Source organism: Drosophila yakuba, chromosome 3R, assembly GCF_016746365.2.
Source record: "Drosophila yakuba strain Tai18E2 chromosome 3R, Prin_Dyak_Tai18E2_2.1, whole genome shotgun sequence".
In the NCBI taxonomy this organism is placed as follows: Eukaryota; Metazoa; Arthropoda; class Insecta; order Diptera; family Drosophilidae; genus Drosophila; species Drosophila yakuba.
Genome location: NC_052530.2, coordinates 19,274,571 through 19,298,446, shown reverse-complemented (window position 1 = coordinate 19,298,446; position 23,876 = coordinate 19,274,571). Strand labels below are relative to the sequence as shown.

At 43.4% G+C, this 23,876-nt stretch overlaps 2 protein-coding genes across 7 annotated transcripts; one reads left to right on the top strand and one right to left on the bottom strand.

Annotated features, from left to right (window-relative positions):
* Window positions 1-92: 92 nt before the first annotated feature.
* On the bottom strand, window positions 93-23,612 carry LOC6537520 (TBC1 domain family member 4). 6 transcript variants are annotated; one of them, XM_015192900.2, is made up of 10 exons: window positions 23,202-23,611; window positions 22,168-22,468; window positions 13,972-14,430; window positions 4,985-5,733; window positions 4,714-4,902; window positions 3,538-4,425; window positions 3,339-3,481; window positions 2,688-3,280; window positions 2,061-2,630; window positions 93-1,998 (listed from the first exon to the last, which is right to left on the bottom strand). In XM_015192900.2, the coding sequence occupies exons 2-10, from the start codon at window positions 22,285-22,287 to the stop codon at window positions 967-969; spliced, it is 4,743 nt and encodes a 1,580-aa protein (XP_015048386.1). In that variant the 5' UTR covers window positions 22,288-22,468; window positions 23,202-23,611; the 3' UTR covers window positions 93-966. The 6 variants fall into 6 exon arrangements, with proteins under 6 accessions (XP_015048386.1, XP_015048385.1, XP_039231053.1 ...); XM_015192899.2 differs by having other exon boundaries at window positions 23,302-23,611; XM_039375119.2 differs by lacking the exon at window positions 4,714-4,902 and having other exon boundaries at window positions 23,202-23,612.
* Window positions 17,308-18,807, top strand: LOC6537518 (serine/threonine-protein phosphatase 2A activator). Its single transcript, XM_002098028.4, has one exon. It carries the CDS (start codon window positions 17,408-17,410, stop codon window positions 18,683-18,685), a length of 1,278 nt encoding a protein of 425 aa, XP_002098064.1. The 5' UTR covers window positions 17,308-17,407; the 3' UTR covers window positions 18,686-18,807.
* Window positions 23,613-23,876: the final 264 nt, after the last annotated feature.

Genomic DNA, 23,876 nt, shown 5'->3' with positions numbered 1-23,876 from the left:
GCTTATGTTGTTAGGAAAAAACATTCGAGTTATTACTGTACTAAATATATAATGCAATTTATATACCCACCCACATATGAAACACCTAAATATTTGATTAAATAATTTATGAATTTATTCTGTTTTCATATAATTGTTGATTTTACTCATATTCTAACACAAATCAGCTACAAAAACTCAGGACGCCTGATAAAAACCGTCCAGCTAAGCAATATTTAAGTACTTTACACAAAATTAATTACTTTGCTTGTATTGTTTTTTAATTTTTATAGTTCATAATCGTATATATATATGTAAACAATCAATACAATCCAAGTACCATAATTAACAAAAGAGATTTAAGAAAGTTGTATCCTAGTCAAGATAGCAAGTATCATCGTTTCATAAATTAGGTTTTTGCCTTTTGTATACATTGCAAAGTGTAACCCTGCGAGAAATGTACAAATATAGAGAAACTAAAAATAACATTAAGAACTAATGGTCTAGAATTAAAGAAACACGAAAATTAACAAGTAAACTTCTAAGTAAATTCGTTAAAATGTTATGTCAAAAGCAGGGAAAAAAACAAACTACAGAATCATTAATGCCTTTTGATTATCTTGTTTAAGGTGATGCTTAAGGTTATAAGCTTCGATTTTGATGCGTTAGCCAAATTTATAAAACCTTGAAAAAGCATTATACAATTTATTCCTATAAGCATTTATACTTGTCTAATTTTTGGGGCATCAGTTTATAACGATTGCATAACTTCCGGAGCAATATCTATGGCTATCTTGTGCGTACATCGACACATACACACAATTTGAAAGCGAAGTATAAGTTTGTATCTTATAGGTTGGGTTAATCGTATCTAAGCCGCAACAGAAAAGGTTATGAGTAGCGTTTGAGTTTGAAAGCTGCCCATTCTGCCGGCGGGCCCTAATCGCGGTAAAATCCGCGCAGCAGCTTCCCGATGAATCAGAACCGTTAGCTGCGACCGGTGGTTGCAGTGGCCACTGGTGGAGTCAGCTCCACGGGCACGGGAGCCACTCGCACCGTGGACTCCGTGCTGGATTGGTGCTGCACTCCACTCAGCGGAATCGCACGCATGTGGTGCACCGGACGTATGGATTTCAGCTGCGTGGTGCCCTTGAAGCGCACGTTCACATCGCCCCCGACTATGCTGAGCGGATGCATGAGCTGCGGCTCCTCGTCATCCTCCCGAGGCATTACAGCCATCGTCGTTGTGGGCGCCACTTCCTCCGTGTGCTGAGCAGAGGGTGCCGTGGTAATTGCCACTCCGTAACTTTGTCGCTGGGCCAGCGGAGATAGAGCTGGGGGCGTTGTCCGATAGCCCATGCGGCTGAATATGCTGCCTCCGCTGCTGTTGCTCGCCGTGCTGGGCGGGCTGAGGGGCGTTCCTACTCCAGAATCCACCTCCAAGGGACTTTTTATATTTGCCACGAACTTATCCACATGCTCCGGCAGCTTCAGCTCATCCAGTTTCACTTGCATGACAGTCCGTGCGCTGACATTGTCCAGCAGGCGATTGGGTCGCGAAGGTGGAGTCGGGGACACCGACTCAGCGACATTGGAGTACTGCCCGTTGGGGCGATGCTGTTGCTGCTGCTGTTGCTGTTGCTGACGCAACTGCTCAAAAAAAGGTGTCTTCTCCTTCTTCTGCTTTTGTGGCGAACCAAGTTCGTCTCTTTCGGTCAGCTCTTCGAGCACCTTGAGTGGAAACCCCAAGTGACTATTGACGGAAACGGATTTGCCGATCTTGCGTTCGGTGAATATCGGTTTGCGACGCTGTCGATCCAAGTCGTCCAGCTGCTGGAGCATGCGCCGCACCTCGTTTGGCAGCTCCAGGTCGGGATTGTGTTCCACCAGTTGGCCAACATAGCGACCGAGCGTTTGGATGGTTAGCTCCAGAGACTGAACCTGCGATTGCAGCGTGGTTATCTGAGCTTGCTGTGAGGAACGAGTGGTCTCCAACTGAGCAATCGACGATTGAGCAAACTGGAGAATATATACATACAAATTAAACAATTATTTAAATTTGTTAAGTTTCAAAAGCATACCTGCAATTGTTGCTCCAGATGCTGGTTCTGCGTCTTCTCTCTGTTTAGCATTTCTAGGTGATGGTTGGTGGTGGTAATCTCCTCCTGAAGCACGTTGTATTCCACATTGTATTCGGCAAGCTGCTTTCCTATGTCCATGCTAAAGACCAGCTTCATAATCTGTTCCATGCACGAGTGCTCCATCTTTGGCACCACCGTCTTCAGGTAGTCCATAATTTCTTCGAAGTTATCCTTGGCCAGTAGTTGCTGCTTATGCACGGAGAGCAAGGCAATGGCAAACTTAAAGATTACATCGGAGGATTCCAGGAAGAGCAGATCAAATACACGGGCCACAAATCCCAGCGGGAACTGTGAGCTAAAGACGGTGAGGATCCATGGAGCAGCATACAAAGTAGGCGAGACATCGTTTTGATCGAGCCACACGTACAGATCTGGCAGATGATCCTTAACCAATCGGGAGAGCTGATACAGCTGCAGTTGAAACTTTTTCATGTCAGGCAGGTATTTTGTGCGCATATTACGGCGGAACATCAAGTGCTTTAGCAGTTGAAATGCATTGGCTTCATCACACTGGAAAACACAATAATTAGTTAGTGTTCTTTCTAGAATTCGATTAAGAAAACTCACATGCAGAAGTAAGACGCCGCAGATGAAGCCCAGACCCTGACAGTAACCTAATTCCGGATCTAATATGGAGTACGCCTTCAACAGGTTAAACAGCGACAACTGGCCGAGACCAAGCGGATCCTTGTAGAACTGGTGATTGGGAAACGTTCTGCCCAGATCGATGAAAATCGCATGTTGATGCTCAGTAAGGTGTTTCAGCAGCGTGTGATACGGTGTATTGAAGTTGGGGAATCGCTTAGTGTCCACCGGCGCCGTGTTCATGGAATGCTGCTCGGCCAGGAAGGTCCAGACATCGCCGCGCTTTGAACGCGGTACTCCGGTGCGAATGGCGTGACCCAGGACTTTGGGATCCTTCTTGTTGCCTATCTGTGTGGAGTTGCGCTCGATGATCTGCTCCCATCGTTCGATTAGCTGCTTGTCGCAAGGCACAATCTCCTCGTAGTCCAATTTAATGCGCTTCAGTTCGTTTTCATTCTGACGTGCCTGCAACATTGCGTTCTCCGTCTCCATGCGATTGAGCATTATAGTCTGCCGAATGGCAGTGCGCCACAGTTCCCTTAACTCTGCCGCATCCCGTTTACCACGCTTCACAGCTGTCATATCAATGATTATTAATCATAAACGATACTCAAAGATATTGGGATTACTTACGCTTTCGCATTGGCGAGAGAAACTCGGTGGGAACCTCACTATCCAGACCCTTGGATGGTGTCACTACACTATTAAGTATGGCCTGTCGCCAGGAGCTCTGATGGGTTTCCGCCTCTTTGGGGCTGTTGCCCACCTTCATGAATCTATAAAGTGAATTATATTAGTGGATTTATATAAAAACATTAAGTTCTTAACTTACATGTCCATCATGGGACTCTTCAGCTGCTCAGCTGTGGGCTTGCTGCTGGGACTAGCTCCCACAGTGTTCGATCGCGATCGGAAGCCCTCGGGAGGTGACTGGGTGCCCAGCGGCTCGGCGGATCCTTCCCTGATATCCCTTAAGTTGTGCGACGGTACGGCAATGTCATCCTTGGAGGGCTTTCGCTTGAGGAGATTATCAAATGAGTTGGTCAGCGAGCGCTTGGCCTTCATGAATATGGTGCTGCCACCGAGATATTGGTTAAGGAACTCCGACCGGTTCTCGGCGGTGTCGTGGACATGCCTCTGCTGTCTGGACTCGCAGTGCGCCCGAAGAAGCATCATGAGAAACTGGTTTTGCTCGGCCACCGGAGCATTGGTCTTCTCAGAGCCACAGAACTTGGCCCACACAATCTCCTGCTCGTCGTCACTCAGAGTCTCGATGCGGCGCAGGATCAGTGCCTGGGTCTTCTTCTCGGAAAGGCCTTCGACGTCGGTGCATAGCTTGTGGTACCACAGCATTGGGCAGTGCTCGCAACTGAAGATTTGGGTATCCTGCTTCTTCTTCTGCTCCGCGCAGGTGTCAAAGGCCTGAGCAATGGCGGCCACTATGTCATCGCACACATGCTCCGACTGGCACTTGAACACGTAGCCAATGTAGCCATCGTTGTTCAGCTCCCGGCAGATGATGCCAAAGTGATCCAGCGACTTCTGGCCGTGCACGCAGCTGGCCACGTCCTTGAAGTCCTTGTAGAGCAGCACTTGCTTGCGATCCGGCGAGATGAGACGGAGATCGCATCGACCCACTAGGAATACCATCGTCCGGTTCTGCTCCACATACGGCGGAATGCAGCCCTGCGAGGCGGAGCGATCCCTCAACTTGGGTATGCTAGAAATACGTGAGTTTTTTAATCGTTTTGAACATATTTCGGTGATTCAAGTTCTAGGTGCTTCAGGCGGTGACATGCAACTAAAAAAAAGGAGGGAAGCGATGGGTGCTACTGGGCAAGCGAAACAACTAAAACAGGATACTCTATTGAGGGATCACAGGCAAAACTATTTTCTTTCCTCAGAATCTTGATTCTTAAGATTTAAAAACAAAAGCTTTGGAAACAATAACCAAGAAACGAAACGAAAACGAACATGCGACGTGATTGCTGGCCTAGCTGCCACTTACTTATCCATCGCATAATTGGGATGCAGTTGACTGGGACCCGCAGAAGCGGAAGTAGCATCGCCATTTCCATTGCCACTCCCGGTCCCAGTGCCCACTGCCTGCTCCCTGGGCGGCGTGGGCTGCTTGTTTACAATGACATTGTGTGCCTCCAGTTGGCTATGGGATGCTGATGGCTCAGAGCCGTTGGAGCTTTGGGGTTTTGCGGCAAGACGGAGAAGTTGTTCGTCGAAATGTCAGGGGGATAAGATAACTCGAATGACGGGATACTTACTGCTCCTTGTGGCCCAGTTCGATTTGACTCTGACCTCGCAGCAGCGGCCGTTTCTCCGGCGACTTGTTCTCTTTGTCATCCTCCAGGGGTCGTGGTGCTGCTCCTTCTTCTGCGCCCGTCAGTTGTAGTTGCACCACGGGTTTTGCCTGTGCATCCTCCTGCCCCTTGAGCTCGTGCTCCTCCTCGTCCTCCTCCTTCAAGTCGTGACTCGTAAGGGAGCTGCTGGGTTTCGCTTCGATGCCCACACCACCCTCACTGCTGAGAGACATCTTGCGATTCTGGAGAAGTCTCAAGCGTTGAGCATCATACGCCTTGAACTTGGGCAGGGCGTCGTCAATGAAGGTGTTGGGCACCCGCTTCTGGGACACCCGGATCTTGCCCACGTACATCACCTCGAAGAAGTGCGTGTGATTTGGGGAGATGTCCGCCAGCAGGGAGAGATTGCTCTGGGCCGACGTGGACGTGGGAATGTTCACCGTGCCCGAGGAGCTACTCAGGCCATGGGTGTATGACTTTGAGGCCTTCATCTTTGAACTAACCGGATTGGGACTGGCGTCGTGCTGTGCGTTGCGCATCGCCTCGCTCATCTTCAGATTCGTGGCGGGCGTGGCATGGATTCCGTTCAGTGCTCCATTGGAGTTTCCGTGGCTGCCTCCTCCGCCGCCGCCGATCAGCGTCTGCGGAATGCTGCCCACGGAACCTCCCAGCGTGTGGGCCGGATCCCGCATCTGGTGCATCAGCTCGGCCATCTGTAAGATATTCGCATACGGAAACACCGGTTAGACACTCAGCTTTCAGTAGTCTGGGATTTTGAGGAGAGTGTTAGGAACGTGCAGCAGTCGGTACAACACCAAAAGTTTGGTCAATTTGATGGAATGGCCAGATAGACTCGGCTATTGATCCTGATCAAGAATATCTATACTTCATACATACTTTACATACTGTAACATACTTTTCAACGAATCTAGTACACCCTTTCACTCTACGAGTGGTACAAGTGGTACAAAAAAGCACAGATAAATATGCGAAATATTTATTATATATATTTAATATACAGATGAGCGTCAGGCCCATTAGGCAAAACCGAGATACAACTGGGATACTTTGTGACTCACAGAGAACATGTTCAACAGTGGTCATGCCGACGCAATGTCTGCCCATCGGATGCATCAGCTGCTCCCGGCGTGATGATGATGGTGGTGCCCTGCTCACCGATCAGAGAGCAGCCTCTAGGGCGTTCCTTGGGCGAGAGATCGGGCATTCCGCACGTCGTCCCAGTTTGCATTGAATAGATGCCAGAAATGATTTCGCTGGCGGGTGCCAGGCAAGTTAAAAGTCCAATGTCAACCCACTCTCGTCGGATGCAGCTGTCCGTCAGATGCGTTCTCGCACGCACACATGTATCCCAAAGATACATATGTACATACATCCGTGTGGACCACATCTAATTGTCATTCATCGGCAATTTTGGGGCACGAATTCTCGGACTCGGACACACGAACAAATTAAAAAGTTATCTTCCTAAATTGATTTAAATTTTCATTCTTATTTTGGTACTGTCCTCTTCCTCTTCCTCGTGATCAGTCGTTTGGCGAGTGATCGTGACGACATCTGCAGAACAAGTTGACCAATAGCCACACTTTGAATATGTACTGCGCTACAGCAACGGTCACAATAATAGGAGTGAATTATCTTGCAATCTACACGATTAGGTCTTGCGTGTACCTAAGAGAAGCTAATTAATTCAACTTTTAATAGGAGTATTAGAATCAAGAAGTTAGAAGTGATTCTTTAAGATATATAACTATGTATTTGACATGAGCAAAAGGTTTTAATTTATTTTGAAACATATTTATTAGAGTTATAAAAGATGCAAACTTATTGGCTCTGCTTGTATATTGCTTATGATTTGTGCGGCACGCGTGTTTTTTAAACGCTCCGACAATATATGCATGAGTGTTTCCCTTTTTTATTATTATTGCTTAAGCAAAACAAAAAAATATACACAGCACACATAAACAATGAAAACTGTTTGCAGGAATTCAATTCAACGTCACGTTTGCCTGACTCTGCGTTTCACTTGATGACTCTGTGTTTTTGCTTCATTTTTACGTGTTGCACTACTGCTGCTGTGGTGCATGTGTGGCATTGCTTTTTAATAGCAATGCGCATATCTAAGGCCCAATCTGTCCAAAACACAGAGCTTAGATCTCAGAGCCCTGGAGCACAGAGCCACGACAGGCAGCAGTGACGATAAAGTCGAGTTACACGCGACTCGCTCACAAATCGCACGCGTTATTATCGCCAGCGATTTTATGGCATTGCTTTGTCGCCCAACTGTTTTGCATTGCACATGTCTTAATAGTATTAACTTTGAAGTGGGTTTAACACACAAGCGGTATACGTGATAGTATTCTCCTTTCTGTAATTTAATAATAATTCATATTTTTGTTTTGGCAACTAACACACTTAATTTAAAATATCTATCAAGTGTCTTACAGCTTTTATCACATGTTTGAACTATAATATTTAATGTTTCATATCCCCGTTTTTTGCATATGTCATCAACATTTATGATTTTTTGTCTTACTTGTCTGACATATACTGACATCTACGCGTTTCCCATTTCCCTGCCAATTACTTCGCATTGTGGACAATTAGTTTCGTTCCATTGAACCACCAATGGTGTTTATTGTTATGTATTTATCAAGCACTAACCAAAACAAAAACCCATTTGTACTATATATATTTGGAAAATCTACGCAAAATGAATTGCATTTTAATGCTGGCAAAATCCACGAGGGTAATAATAATTAATGGTATAATTTAGCATTCAGCTCAAATTGCGATTTAATTCCCTTGCTAAACCACTCGAAGCTCTAAGTTCATCGCAGATATTATATTATATTGCCCGGCAATTTGTGACCGGTTTTTAGAAAGCCTCTAATTCAATTGAAATTTAATTTGATTATATACCCCTTCCTTCCTAGAAGGTCGGTAATCATCAGTTATCATTTTACATGTCTATCTAACTACATGAAGTTTAAAGTTCTGTTGAGCAGCAGATACTAAAGCGGTTGCAGCTAATTTTTTGACCCATTCACCCACTTGACCCATTAAACCATTTTTTTTTAAATTTTTCACTCCAAACTTATCACCCGTAGTGCGTTTTTTCAGATCTCAAAACGGCCTTTGTGCAACTTTTGAAGCCCATCAAAAGTGTACAATCGACACGGCTGAAAAGTTAAAGCCACCCAAAGTGTTTGTTCCCAATTGCGGCGCTCTCTCGGACGCCAGGGTCATTGAAGTCGCCATGGCCATGGTCAAGCGGCACATAAAGGACGAATCCGAGAAACTTTTCTTGGCGCCCATGGCGGAAACTGTGCTCCTCCCGGGTTCCACCCTGCTCAGCCTTTTGGCAGCCGCGCGGAATTCATTTTGAAACAAAATGGAAGAGTACGGAAAAGCACTTTATATGGTAATCCGGGGAATAGAATATCGGAGCCATTTACATGGGAATTGTCTCTGGCCTTTTAAGTTTCAATAAAAGTCAAACTTGAAACGTGAAAAGATGAAGAAAATGGCACAACGAATTCATTATTGACGAGATGAGAAGACCATTTCAAGGGTAAATCAATTACTTAGTATTAAGTGGAAAAAAAGCGAGGTTGGGGGGTGAGGTGCTGACTTTTAACTTGGCTTAAACGCTGCAATTAGTTGGAAAACAAAAGAACAAAGCAATCGCAGCAGTGCATGCATAACAAACCCTTGCATAAGACGACAAACAAAAGGCAGGCAGCAAGTAAACAGTACATAGAAACAAATTACACAAGCTCAGAAGCAGGCAGAAAATTGAAATCAATTGAATCAAGCGGTTAGTTAGCGGTTCAATATGAAATACTGGCTACACTGAATACTCTGGATACTGAATCCCAATCTCTACGTACGGCCCGACTCTTGTTGAGCACCGATGCATCGCTGACGGAGGTGGTCAGAATGGTGTCCCGATGAAATGGCACAGTGAACATCTTCAGATACTTTCCTATTCGCCGGGATGCTCTGGGTATTCGGTTATCACCACTTACTTTCACAACTTTCTTTTAGCAACTGCGGCTTGTATCACAAATGTCTATTTTGAGATTTGTACTTTGAGATTTTGTACGACTACCACACGTTTTCCACATCTATTATCGATTGATATATTATTATTATGCTTTTGATATAACCAATTTCTTAGATAGCTATTGACAGTGGTTATCTATTTGGATTAAGCACTTGTTAATGGCATATTGCATTATTAACTGTCACGTTTATACAGCCCTTAAACTGATCTATTCATTATGGTATTTTAGTTTTTCAAATGTGCATATATATTCTCGATTGCTGCTCGACGCCCGAAAGATCACGTAAATCAGCAGCAAATAGCTTTTACGACCGTTCACGGGGCTCGTTTAGTGTGAAATGGCCATCGAAACGCGGCGACAAATGCGAGCAGAGCGATTCTCGCGACCAACGAAAGTATTTTCGAGTTGCGAACGAGCATCTGTGATCGATCAGCTGTTAGAGAGATATGGCATATATTGCAATGTACGAGTATGTTATTTTCCGATACAAAAGGGTCAAAGTACTCTCAGCTCCGCTTGGCTGGCCATAAACCATTATCTTATTATATTTATATGGATTCCCAGAGCTGCACTTGCAGATAGAACACATTTCCCCGGTACCGAAACTACATAGGTATTCCCAACCGTCTAAATAGCGCTTTACAGTCATTTGTTTATCCGTATATCTAATTGCCGCGTTAATTGACTTTGCTCGACTTGATTTCCGAGTCGTTTGCACTGGCACTTTGAAAATGTGCAATATTTAGAACGCCTAAAGATGCTCAGCCTTTTGTTTATTTTGAGTGGAAAATGCTGAGATCAGCTTATGTAAGTTTACAACTAAGATGCCGAATACAAATCAATTGGTTGCCTACGCCTGTCCAAGATTCTTCAAATTCAAAAGCAAACGTCGGAGAGAACAAAGAACAGAATGGCCAAAACAGACAGAAATAAACAGAATTCTATATGATTTACACATGTGCGGATATATATACACTGTTTTGCCTTTCGATTTGGCTGGCGCGTTTAAGTGACTGAATTATTTTTGGTTTCGAAACGCTTTGTTTTTTTATTTCGAGCACGGTAAACAAGTTTACTTTCTGCCCATTTCCCTAATTCTGGTGACTTTCGGGTATTATCAATGTCCCCCGTTAATTATGTGCGTATTGTTTTTGGATATTTGTACATATTTTGATATACCGGTGCTATACGTCTTTGTCGCCACAAACTCGCAAGCGAAACGCGCGCGATTCGAGTGCCGACCAGCAGATCGCATACTAGAAGTGCGACTGGGAATATGGCGATATAGCTACATGCGCATACGAAATCGAAGAGGATATATGCGGGTGCTAGCGAGAGTCGAAATAGAGCGAAAGAGAGGCAGAAAACCAGTGAGGAAGAGAGAGAGAGAGAGAAAGGGAGAGAAAGAGTCAAGCGAACCACACGGCGTATACTTCATGTGGCAAACAAGATCATAAATTACAAACGTGCATTGGGCAACCGACCACGATTTCAATGGGCAAATTACAAAATGAATAGCCCAACTCGATGCCAAAGTGCGCATTGCCAAAGGTGCGGATATTCTCTCAGTGTAATTGTCAAAACGGATTAAAAACGGATTAAACAAGGGAAGTGCAATACATGTCTTCAATAATTCCACAATAATGCTGCTGGGAAAATTCGTAAATTAGTAAAGTTAAAATGAAACATATAATATATAAACATATATATAGTTTTTTGCGATGCTTTTAGGAAGCAAGCCACATTATTTCTTTGAATTATATTAACGCAAGATACAAAAATATTTACATTATAAACTAAAAGCCTAAAACTAAAAGCCTTTATGATGTGTCGTGTCTTATTTCAAATATATTTACTTCTTTTGCAATGTTAGTTTGTAGTACTTGTTATTAGATAGTTATGTATGTATTCTATAAGCGTTACGAAAGTGCTGTTCAACGAAAATTACCCTAGTGTCCTAGTGAAGCCTTGAAGAAACGAAGCTATAAAGTACTGTCTAAAACAGAAGTGAGTATAATAAAGAGAAACTAAGGCAGCACACCCTGATTTTTGCAGCAAACTAATACCTGACTGTAAATTCAATTTGGAGCAGGCACAAAGAGCCAAAGGAAGGGACCAACTCCAATCTAATCATGGCATAAAAGGCTTCTTCCTTCCCCGATGTGCGACAAATTCAATTTGTTCACCGGGCGCGCTTGCCAAGTTCTCCTTTCCCAAACGGAAGGAGGCAATATTTTGCATGCGATTCGAGGAAATAAAAGTGAAAGCCAATTATCTGCCGGCAAGAGCGGCTTCGGGTGAAGCGGATACTTTAAACGTTCAATATCGTTTTCAAAAGTTATCCAGTGCCAAAGTGTATGGCAGAATGGTATTTGTGTTTGTTATGCATTGCATTCTTCATAAACCTGAAGATGGCATCCGCAAAGCATGCGAAGCTATCGACAATTTGACAGCTTGCCAACTCACTCTATTAGTTTCTTGTTTATCCAGCCGAGTTGTTCAGCCGGCCATGCAGAAGACCATGATGACCAAGACCGCCACTGACACTCGGCTCGAAGGACCATTTCCTATCCTACGGGAGGGAGCAAGGACAGTAAGCTCGCTGCTTAAACGGGCGAATGGCTGTCCTGCGCCATGCGCCATTTAGCAAAGGACCCACCTGCTAATGAAGCACAAGGACATTTCGCAGGTGGAGCGAACAAAGGCCTTAAATATTTACGAGCTTATGATGTGGTTTAAGTGCCGCCGAGAAACACATCTGCGACTGTTCCTGGAATAATGTTTTTTAGTACTTGCGTAATGTGTTCCCTTTTTGCCTTGCAAACAGAAAGGATTGCGGGGAAAAGTGCGTTTATCTCTGCGCCTAATGGCTTCAATTAGTGGCTCAATCGCTGAAACGTAGGATGACTACAGTTTCTTAAGGATAAGAGTTAGGGATTTCATTTATTGCATTTAAAAGGAGTGTTTAAAAACAACAATTGCACTATAAATAGGGTTTGATTAACAGAACTTCGTTAGATAGAAGATTTATGAGCCTAATTGTAATTGTAGTTGAAATAGAGTCGTGCTATTTAATGACATTTTTGAAGACATAATTATTATTTTATTCAGGAATATATAATTTTACAAGTAATTAATTTAAAATAAGTGTAAAAAAACTTTTAATATTGAAAACATATATTGTTTGATAAAGCATTTGTATCCTAAATAAATTAGTTCATGTTCAAAGAAAACAATTTTACGCATACATTATAAGAGAAGGAGTAAAATCTATTGGGGCGCATGAAAGTGTAAAATGCATTAACAGAAACAGAATATAAGCGAATTGAAATAATTGGTTTTCAAAGAGCGAGCATGTGAAAACTTCGGTGGGTACTTTAAAATCCTTTTATGCCACAACAAGCATTTCCACAAAACACATAAATACTTTGCTTATGGTGACCTGCATTGTGCTTTAACATGCCATCGGAATTTGTGATCCAGATATTGTGATTGAAACCAGCTGGATACTGAGTCTCAATAAAAATTTCGAGCTCACACTGTCGAAACCCACTATCAACAATCAAGCCAAGTCAACAACAAGGCCGAAACGCAGGGCTTAAAATGCTTTTGACATGCAATAAACCAACAACAGCTCTCGCGAAAAACTCTCTACCGATTACGATGAAATTAAGTGGAAACGCTCAATGTAGAGATTTACAACCAAAAAGCAAGAACAATTGAGAGCTGCCCACCTCACGATGAGCTTTAAAAATTACTGGCAATAATTGAACTTTAGGAGCACCAAATAAAGTTCGCTGTGACTTCAGCACCAGCTTTTCTGCCAAAAACTGGAATTTAATTTTTCACCCCATTTTCATTTGAAATAGCGTAGAAGGGGATTTTTTCTTGGCCCGTCGGTTGGAAATTAACCTTTTGCGTGTATTTGGCAGAAGGTCATGCGAAGTCCTAATTTAATGTAATGTTCCTCGGCGAAGAGCAGCTTTTTGATTGCACCCCACTGGCCAAAATGCTTTAATTAGAAATGCAAACGGAACTCAATTCATGGCGTGCTGGGCTCAAACATCAGGGTATAACACTTGATTGAGGAGACGAGGTCGGATCGGTCTATTTTTGCGTTGTAAATGAAGCCAGATTTGGGTGAATTTTAGATGCAGATTTGAGGGTATCAGTATCATTGGTTATTGTAGTAAGTACTGAGGAATCGGAAAAGATGTTCTAAGTAGGATATACTTGAATGTTTAAAAAAGAAACAAGAGAGAATGCTATAATCGAGTTCCCGGACTCCAGAAATCTAGTACACCCTTTTAATCTACGAGCAACGGTTTTAAATAAATATGTATATACATTTTATTGAAATTAAGTCCAGTTAAACCACTTTCACTAAGCCACAATTTTGGTTAAGTCCCTTTTAACCAGCCTAACCTGAAAAAGCAATTAGAATTATGTCACATTTGTGCAACCCAAGACAGTCGCTCCATAGGCATCAAAATTTATTATGGTCGCTGCTAAAACCGCAAAATCCTTTTGGGGCTTTTCCTGCACGTTTTGTGCCATATTATGCAAGCAGTTTTTATATGGAAACTATTGTGTTGCAAGTTTTCTAAGCATTTCCATACGAGAGCGTTTCAAAAGGCCACAAACTGTCCGCACACAAATCTGTGATGCTCGGTTCAGTTCACTTTCCCCTCAAAATAGCAGGGATTGTGGGATTGTGAGAGAAGCAAATGCCGGAGGACAGACAAGTGAAACCATGTCGACTAAAACTGTCGACAACTTTTTCCATCCGTCTGCTGGGCCGGGACCCGGAATTTGGGATCTGGAATTTGGGATCGGAACTTGGGATCGGGGCCACCAACTTACCTCCTCGACGGCCTCGCACTCGAACAAATAGATGTGCAGCAGCGGGTCCTTGGGATCCTTTAGCAAGTAGACCAGTCCGGTGATGGGTCCTTGGAACTCCATAAAGTTCTGCGGCTGCTCCGCGGATGCCTCCGCCGACTGCTGCAACTGCAGCTGATAAGCACACGCCGCACTGGAGGAGAGCGAGCCATACGACGTGGATGCGGTCAGTGTGTGGCGCAGTCCGTTGCCATTCAGCGAGCTGCCGCCTCCGCCGGCCATCGAGGATGCGACTGCTGAGGAGGCCGACGCCTGTCCAGCACTCGACTTCAGTTGCAGGAAGCCGTTGCCGATGCTCTTCGCCTGTGGCTTATGGATAATGCGGCACATGCCGACGATATGCTTCAGGGGATGGCTGAACTGCAGCTCAAAGTCCGAGTTGTACGACTCCAGGATGCCATGCTCGATGCCCACCGACAGCTGCAAGGGAGGATTTAATTCAAATTATATGTATTAGTTTAATATTAATAATATTGTGATATTTAAAGCAAAAGAAATCCCGATTGTGTGGTAAAATAAGCAAGAGCAACGGGCAAAACACAATGGTGATAACTGCGCGTTGTTCATAATTTGCTAGAATGTTTCCACTACGCGAAGCACACTAACAATATTAAATTCCCTTTTAATCAGTTTACATACTTGCATGCACAAGGAGAAAGGGTTGCCCCGCAATGAGAGCGTCAGAGAAAGAAGGAAACGCGCATTGGTGACAACGAGGACAACGAGGACAACGACAACATGACATGCCTGCCAACATGGCGGCTGCTCCATTTCCGGCCCCGCGCACTTCCGCCTCCAGCTCATTTGCCTTCTTTTCGCTTTTTCCCCTCTGTTCTTGGCCCTTTTTTATGCCAACAACTAACAACCAAAGCCCGGTAACTAGGGAGTGTCGACACTATGGGCCGAATGGTTTTTCTGGAGGGAGTGAGCTGAGGAGGAGTCGGAAATTGGGTGTAGTCCCCACTATTGGGTGTGTCGTTGTTGTAGCTGCCTTGGTGTAGTTATATCAGTAGTTGGCAGAAAGCAGGTCGTTGTGGTTTTAGGTCCCTTTGGGACGGCATTTCTTGTTTCACCACCAGAGTTTGCTGTTGTCAAAGGCTTTGCAAATAGGAAAAATTGAAATATGAAACACACACACGTCAGTTACAGGCGTGATTTTCTAAATATAATTAATTCAAACTGAACTTTTACCAAGCAGTTATGTTAATGATAGCCCAGAGATTTTTAATTCGCATCACAAAAAGTAGAAGCAATCAACCTTCCGAGAGGGTAAACAAATGAAGGCGTACTTTATCGCTCGATAGCTACAACAAAATGAAAACTTTTCCTTTGCAAATTAAATTAAAATCAAAGCAAAGTTTTTCCCAGGTTTGAGAGTGTGTGGGCGTGCTCATGAGATGGGCGTTAACTTGGCCAACTGAAAAAGAATGGAAAACTTTGTATCCATGTGTGGAAATCACAAAACAGGATACGTTGAACTTAAGGCTTCAGAAACTAGGGCGTCATTATAGGGTCAGAAAAACATTTTATTGATTTTTTTTTAATAAGACTTTTTAACATTTTCCTGGGGTTTGAGTGTTCAATATTTGAAAACAAAATTCATCTGCATCTTTTATATCTTTAAAACTAATTGGTAGGCAAACGGTTTCCGCTTTCAAATTTCAACAAATCGATTTTACTGAACCCAGCTTTTTTTGAGCTCAACTTTCTAGCTTTTATAGTTCCTGAGATCGAGGTTTTCATACGGACAGACAGACACGGCCAGATCGATTCGTTTAGTGATCATGATCAATAATATAAATACATATATACTTTAAAGGGTCAGAAACGCTTCCTTCTACCTCTTAAATAAGAATCTGGTATGCCCTTTTACTTTTCGAGTATCGCCTAGTCATCCACCGGGCTTGACATTTTAAATTTAATTAATTTTTTTAATTTGACACTTGACGAAGGATTCATGCTGTCTATCACAGGCAATGCCATTCGTCGTTTATGGAGTACGGAATTAAGTGCTTTGCAAAGGCTTTATTGTCAAGTAAATTGCAATTTAAAAATATTTAAACCTTACAACATTTTTTACACTTTATTCCCCGTGCTGCCTTGGAAAATATCTTTCAGATTCCAGTTTTCTGATAATTAGGTGGTATAATTTACAACATAATAGAAATCCTAAGACATTGGTCCACTATTCTCCTTACCCTTTTCAAAAAGCGAAGCATTGTTTGTGCTTACAACTTTTTTTTAGTTGTTCATTATAATGACGTTGTCTATTCTTCATGTCTAATTGTTTTCCAAAACCCCACAGGCAAATTGTTATGTGGCACACTGCGTATACGTAATCTCTTCACTTGCTATAACAATTGACTGCTTGACCTCTTTTGGTTATTCTTTGGCTACTCTCTTCTCCTTTCTCCGCGATTCCTAATTGGAATCAAGTTTCGTAGTTTATGAAGTCAAGCGCTCATGCTAGGGTGGACCAATTGTTGGTGAACTATTGTATACCTGTTTCTCGTGGAGTAAAAAGTTATACTGCATTCTTTGAAAAATTTGTAACAGGCAGAAGGAAGCTCTTCCGACCATATAAAGTGTATATATTCCCGATCATAATCAATAACATGATAAGTAGATCATTTGTCGAACTGGCCATGTCCGTCTGTCCGTTGTCCGTCCGTATGAACGCCTTGATCTCAGGAACTATTAAAGCCAGAAAGTGTTTCCTCGCCCAAAACGCCTAAAAGCCGCCAAAACTGCCACACCCACAGTTTTGAAAAATGTGTTGCCTTTGAACGTTGTCGTTGTATTTGCCCCATGATGATGGTAGTTTGTTGTTGTCATTACAATCGCTGCCAGAAGCAGACGTCGCGTGTTTTTACCCCTTGATTTATACGTTTTAACTGTTTTCTAGTACATTTTCGTGCCCCCAGCTGCAGTTTGTTGCCTAATAAATTGTCTACAATTGTTCATTGCACTGCTTCATGTCGGTGTTGTAGTTGTTAACGTTGGCGCAGCTTAGCATTGTAATTAGCATTAACTGCAGTAACTTTTGTTCCTGTTATTGTTACTTCTGAAGTACAAATAACGAATCTCTAGCTTTGATATACGGCCCACCGTATTATTATTCACCACGGGGTCAACCGAAGAACTTCTCTATTAAGTACGAAGGAGGGTCGACTTATAAAAGGGGAACAACTCTATCCATAACTTGTTATTTATCGTAACTGGTTGTTGTTAAAATAAATAATAAAAACGGTACCTAACATAGTGATCAAGGAGTTTAACAATTAAGGTGAATATTCCACTTAACCTTTTTGACATAGGTTTTAGTTTTGGATGGCTATTGAAATAAGCACATGACAACACACATCGATACAAATAAAGACTGTAGATACTCGAGGAGATGGAGCAGCAGAGTGAAGTGAATCCCAAGCGGGTGGCCGCCTTCTTTCGGAGAAGCAACTTGGGACCTGTGTGCCGGGTGCAGTCCACCTCGGACATGGAAGCCTGGCTAGCCTCAAGTGCGTACTTCACACTGATCACATACTTGAACAATGTGAGCACCGAGATACAGGGTATCCGGAACACGGACTGGTTTCCGATTAGCCAGAACATCAGGCGACTGACGGCCATATTCGACAAGTTGGACGCCATGATTGTGGCCAATCCTCCGGCGCCTGTCGTTCCAGGTGCTACCTTGGATCCAGGAAACAAGGGCTACAGACGCTGGGCGCACAGCATGCTAAGGGACATATACCAGCTGGTGGAGAAGGCGGTGCCTAGCGGCAAGTGCAGGCACGTGAACGAGCTTGGAGTGTATCTATCGGGCTCCTTTGGCAGCTCAACAAAAATCGAGTACGGAACCGGGCACGAGCTGAGCTTCCTGTTCTTCGTGTGCGCCCTTTTCAAGGCGGAGATCCTCAATCAGGAGGAAGACCTGGCAGCCTCGGCTCTGGTTCTCTTCGATCGCTATCTGCAGTTCGTGCGCCGTCTTCAGGTGACCTATTCGGTGAACTCGTCCAACTGGCATGGCGGATACTCGCTGGATAAATTCCAGTTTGTGCCATTCATTCTGGGATTCGCACAGTTGTGCTACGAGGCGCCTTTCTCCCCACAGAAAATGCTGAACGAGGACACCATTGCCGAGTACAGGAAGGCGTATATGCTGATCAATTGCGTGGGTCACATGGCGGCCACCAACATCGGCACCTTTGCCCGCCACTCCAGCCAACTGTGGAGTCTGGCCGCCCTGTCCTCGTGGTCGAAGATCCATCGCAGTCTGATGTTCATGTACATGGAGGAAATCCTCCTGGACGTTGACAACCTGAATGCCCTGCGGTTCGGGGAACTGATGTCCTTTGAGGAGGAGAAATCTGGCCTGCATCTAGGCAACGCTCGTATGGGAGTGAAGTCACCGCTACGCCGCCAGCTGGCGGAGGATCAGGACGACCAGGATCAGGAACAAGATGTGACATCTAGAAGCGGCACTCCCTCCATTTCCAGGTCGGAAAACAACGTATTCGTTGCCAGGAAGAAACCCAGAGTGGAGGAGCCCTTTAGCGACGGCCTTTCTAATAGTGGACTTTCCCAGGGCAGCGAATGCTCTTCACTCAGCGGCGTGAGTGTCCATCTGCCCACTTGGTTGGATGATTGTCCGGGCTGCAGCAAGAGCGCGTTTTAAAATTAGGGTTTTGTGAATCGTGTTATATCTAAGTGTCTAAATTCAAATGCTCTATCAAAGTCAATTGCTCATTGGCATGTAAAACTAAAACATGTAATGAATAAACATGCATTTATCCAATAGTCCACATATGGATGGCAAATATTTAAAGGCATATTGCCATACCGATATGAGCATATATTCCAGCTACTATGGCGCCCTGTAATGCGAATATTATGTGTGTCATCTTCACGAATGTTCGGGAACGACATCAGCTATCTACAATGTGCAGTTTGGCAGAATGACAACGACGTCAAGAGACCTCAGATGGCATACACGGGTCCAGGGATCAGCAGGCCACGTTACCGACTTTCATCAAATGCAAAACAGCAGCCAACCGGAATGCAGTGGCGTTCTACTAAATGTGGCACAATCTAAGGGTGTATACGCCAGGAATATAACGCATACGCCGCGTAAGCCACGGAAAAGCTCGTGGACAGCGGGGTGGCGACGTTGAAGTGCGAAGGCATTTATGCCACTGCAGAGAAGGACCGGAGGACTCTGTGGGCGAAGTGGGAGTGACACGACTCAAGTGACTCGACCAAAAGCGGATTACCAACGCGACTTGAGTGACTTCCCGAGCAGGAGGCGGCAAAACAGCTAGAGTAGCAACAATTGAAGCGGCAGCAGCAGCAGCAGCAGCAGCAGCAACCAACGCGCAGCAGCGACGAGTTGGGAAAATGAAAATGGAAATGAAAATGAAACAAGCGGCGTATTGATTTTTCCTCTCCCAGCCCCATCGCTTAACTCAACTCCCTGGCGTTGTGACGTCAATGGGCCACTACCACGCGCCCACATCACAAAGGGGATGAAAAGTGGGGGGCAATAGGGAGGCCCACTACCTGAAACTCTTGTCAGACCTCATTCGTGTTAACCAAAAGTATCGAAGGGGAAAGAAGCGAGCATAGCATCCCCGCCATTGTTAGTGGATTAGAAGTCCCCCATTCACAGTAAATACATACGTTAGAGCCTCGATGTGGGCCAATACACTCAGGACAGTGAAAAATTTAATCATTTTTTTGTATAAATTAAATCAACTTTCTTTGTTTTAAAAACCTTGTTGCTAGCACAAAGTTTGGATTCATTTCTGAATAAAATTTGAAACAATTTTAAACAATTCCATTGCAAGTCTGAGAATATGTAATGAAAAACAAAGATGATATGCAAAACATGTACAGATATTCTAATATCTTAAGACATGTTGCCAGGAGAATAGCTAAGCAGCTATGACTTTGCGGCCTACTAATGTCGCATTCCTTATTTGCGGGAAAATAGTTCAGGCAATTGAATAAGTTTCAAATAGATAAATTTACCCTATAGGCTAAAATATATTTCTTTCATTGCGTTACAAGCTTCAGACCAAAATTTCAAAGCCCTTTTGCATGGCTTTAAGAGTCCTTAATAGTAATAGTAAATACTTACAGATACAACCAATTTAATTTATATATAGGGAACCAAAACAACTATTTTTCTCGCATCAGGAATTAATTATTATTATAAATAGTTTTATATTCAACACTTTTTAAACGAATTGCAAGAAAAATTCGCGGCTGACAAAAATGTAAAAGCTGCGTGACGCATTTTCTTTCTGTTTTCCACGCCTGTGGGTAGGCCATCTATTCATCCAAGAAGCCTGTTATAATTTTCATGCGCTATTTAACATAATAAAGCAATAAGCCGCCGCACCACGCCGAATAGGAGAGTGGGAAAGAGGAGGCAAACATTTCATTTATGCCGTCTCTTTCGCACAGGGTGCGTGTTGGTTTTGTGTCAACTTAATGCAAAAAACAAGTAAATGTTAAAATAAGAGAATACTGAGCATACTGCGGTAATGCAGAACTAGCTAAGTTCAAAATAACTAATTCAAATTATTATAAGTTATCCCTGCAAATTTTTGATTACCATCTCTACCACAAAAAGGGACTAAAGAAAGAAAGTTACTCAATAGAAAAGTGAAATTTCTCTGATCAGTAACTCAAGAGGATTACTGAGAGTTCCTGGGTACCGCAGATTTACTTAGGTACTTGAGTACTCCAAGGAGTTCTTCAAGGATATAACTTCACAGTACCCAAGCTTAGCCAAAGTTATACTTATAAGTATGCGAATCCCCCAGGACAAATTCAAGCCGAGTTGTTCCCTGTCGAAGTGATTGGGAAAGCTCCTTGAGGCCAGGCACATTCAGTGAGCATCAACAACAATCGCAGGATTCAGGTGTGAGTCCACCACAGATCCTTGGGGCATGGTCACAGCACGTAGAAGGGCTTCGTTTTAATGCGAGTAGGAGTAGGAGTAGGAGTTGTGTGGAGTGCAGAAGAACATGAAGAGGAGTCACACGCAAGGAAAACCGAAATGGGTAAATAAGGTGTCCTTGTGCCAAAAGTTGTTTGCTTAGGTTTCGCAAAAAAGTGCAATACAATGCAGGAAAACATGTTAACTAGACTCAAAAGTTTGAGAAAATAGATCTGTGTCCACATTAAATAAAGAGTAATTTACAATTTATTCAAATTATTATTCTGTGTTGTATATTTAAGTTAAGTTTATCCTCTACCCACATATGTATGTAAGTATTGGGCTTCACCTTTTGATGCTCCTTTCCAAGGATGGAACGTGGTCTCCGATGACTGGCTAATTGCGGGCTTTGCTAAAATTAATTTTCCTGCTTCTAATAATATTAACCCAGCGGTCGAGCAAGGGGCTGAGAGGGGGTGGAGGGGGGCACGCGCCTTGTTGTCGCACGTGTTCAACGCGGCGTATGCTTAATCTGTTTGGGTTACACCTGCTGACGTGGGCGTGCCACAATTTGGCTTTGGGCCTTCAGTTGTTTCATTACTTTGGGTTCGTCATCGGTTATCTGGGTGCTATTTATAGGGCCGAAGCACACGATGATCGGCTGCCAATGGGTGACTAATTGCCATAATTATCCTTTATGGAGCACAAACTTATTAGGTAAATTCGGTTCGCTATTTTGCCAGCATCTCACTTGAAACATAATTGATTTGCCCAGCCGTAATAATGGCAAATTGCCTTTAATTGTTTTCGCCAAAGGCTGGCTTTCATGTGCACTCTGTGCACAGCACTCAGTGTTTGATTGGATTAACGAGAAAAGTTTTTGTGGGTGGCGACTTAAATTAAATCAAACTCAATATCTTTGAAGGGATAGTGCCTCTATGAAATTGATTATATTGATATTGATATACAGTGTGTTTATTGGAAGTGTGAAAATATCCTATAGTCTTTAAAGTTAAATTACTGTGCCTCAGTATCTAGTTAACTTTAATTTGTCTTAGCAAACAATTAATTGTTATCATAAATCAGAGCTTCAAATTGTTTTGGCTCTCTCTGAAACAATTAGTCCAATTAGTTTGTAAACCAAAGTAAGTGGAAGCGAGTTAGACCAGAGGTATTTATTTACCCATAAATCATAAATCATACGTGGTATTTACCTTCGTGTAGCTCTCCGTGGACCTTATATCGTTGATGGTCCAGGGCAACATGGAAGCGGAGTAGCGTGGATCCACGGATGCACTGCCGCGGAAAGTTAGCGAAACGAGGCGCGTTTTCATCTTCACTGTTTCAATGTTGACTTTGATTTCAATTTGAATTTGAGTGTGAATTATTCGTGTGTACTTTCGCCGAACGATAAACTGTTAATTGAGTTGTGGGCCATTTATTTACTTTGCATTTTATTGGCCGCTTTGCAAATTGCTCTTTAATCGGTTTTCGTATATGTTTTCCTGTAGCGTGCTGCAGTCCAGGATCGAATCAATATTTAATGGGAGACCGCGTTTCCACATTCCCAGGCGGAAGGGAGTCGCTGATGGAATTCTGAGTTTGTGCGCTGCATGAGTCACACCAAAGGGGGGCGGCAAAGCGGGCGGATAGTGCGGAAAATAGGAAAATGCGAAAATAGGAAAATGGGAAAATGGGCAACGGGGGTGATGGAGCGAACAATGACCACCTGACTGCGCTTCCTGCGGGAAGGTCTCGAGGAGAGGAGCATCCGAGAAATTACTATCAATATTGATTTTTATTCGCAGCCATTGCCGTCTTTGTTTTTCACATATTCATGGCTCACACATTCGCAAATGAACAGTGCGCGCTCGCAATAGTGGACATGCATGCATTGGGAATATTTAGGAATTTTACAAATCCAGTTAAAGAGTTTATCGTTTAACTTTTGCAAATTTTATCAAAGATAATATTAAAAAAATGAATCAAATTACTTTATGAGTCCACGATTCTAAAGACACGTATTTTCCAATAGTGAAAGCTCTGGTTGAATGTTCCCCTTATCGGGCGCACACTGTGTTTTTTTCTTTGCCTTGGAAAGGACGGGAAGACGTGGATGGAAGAGGGTCAGGAGGAAACCGAGGACGAGCCACCACCATACAGACTGCGAAAAGACCCCAATGTCGGAATTTACTTTTTCACTAACTTGGCACTTTTTTAACTTTCTACGTTATAAGGTTTCCACTACCTTTTCGCCGCCCCTCGCCGCACAAACTCACACACACGCGACTTAACGCATACACACACACGCACACGGATGGTGGCGAGCGATTTGCAACAATAAATACCAATTTTGGGGATTGGTCGCCCGAGAACACGTTGAAATGGCACCAAATTCCGCTGAGCACTGAGCACTAAAAGTCGAGTTCCTGCCGCGTCTCCAATTCGCGATAGCAATCATTTCTCTAGAACTCGTCCTTCGTCCTGACGCCCGATAGACCGCGATTGCCGCGCACGCGCGTGCTGCCAGCCAAGTGGGTTGTAAGCTATAACTATGACATTATAGCCCAAATCGGCCCCTATAAGACTGGTGGGATAATCTTGCGGGAACACATCTCAATTTGCGCTTTTTAAAAGGCAGCCGTCGAAAGTCAAACAAATGCGCGTCTTGTCGTTTCGTTTGGCAAACAGCTGATTACACGGTGCTTCTTCTTCGGCGAATGCTAGTCACAGCGAAGCAGTGCTGCAAAGCGACGTTAGAAGTGGTAAGAGCCGCAACAAATTCAAAATTTCAATTTAATAGGTACCCAAAAAAATATAAATATAAATCAAGCGCATGTCCATGAGTATGTGCAGTTGATTTTACTTCAATAAATAAATGCTATATACTAATTTGAAAGTAATTCATAATTTAACATTTTAT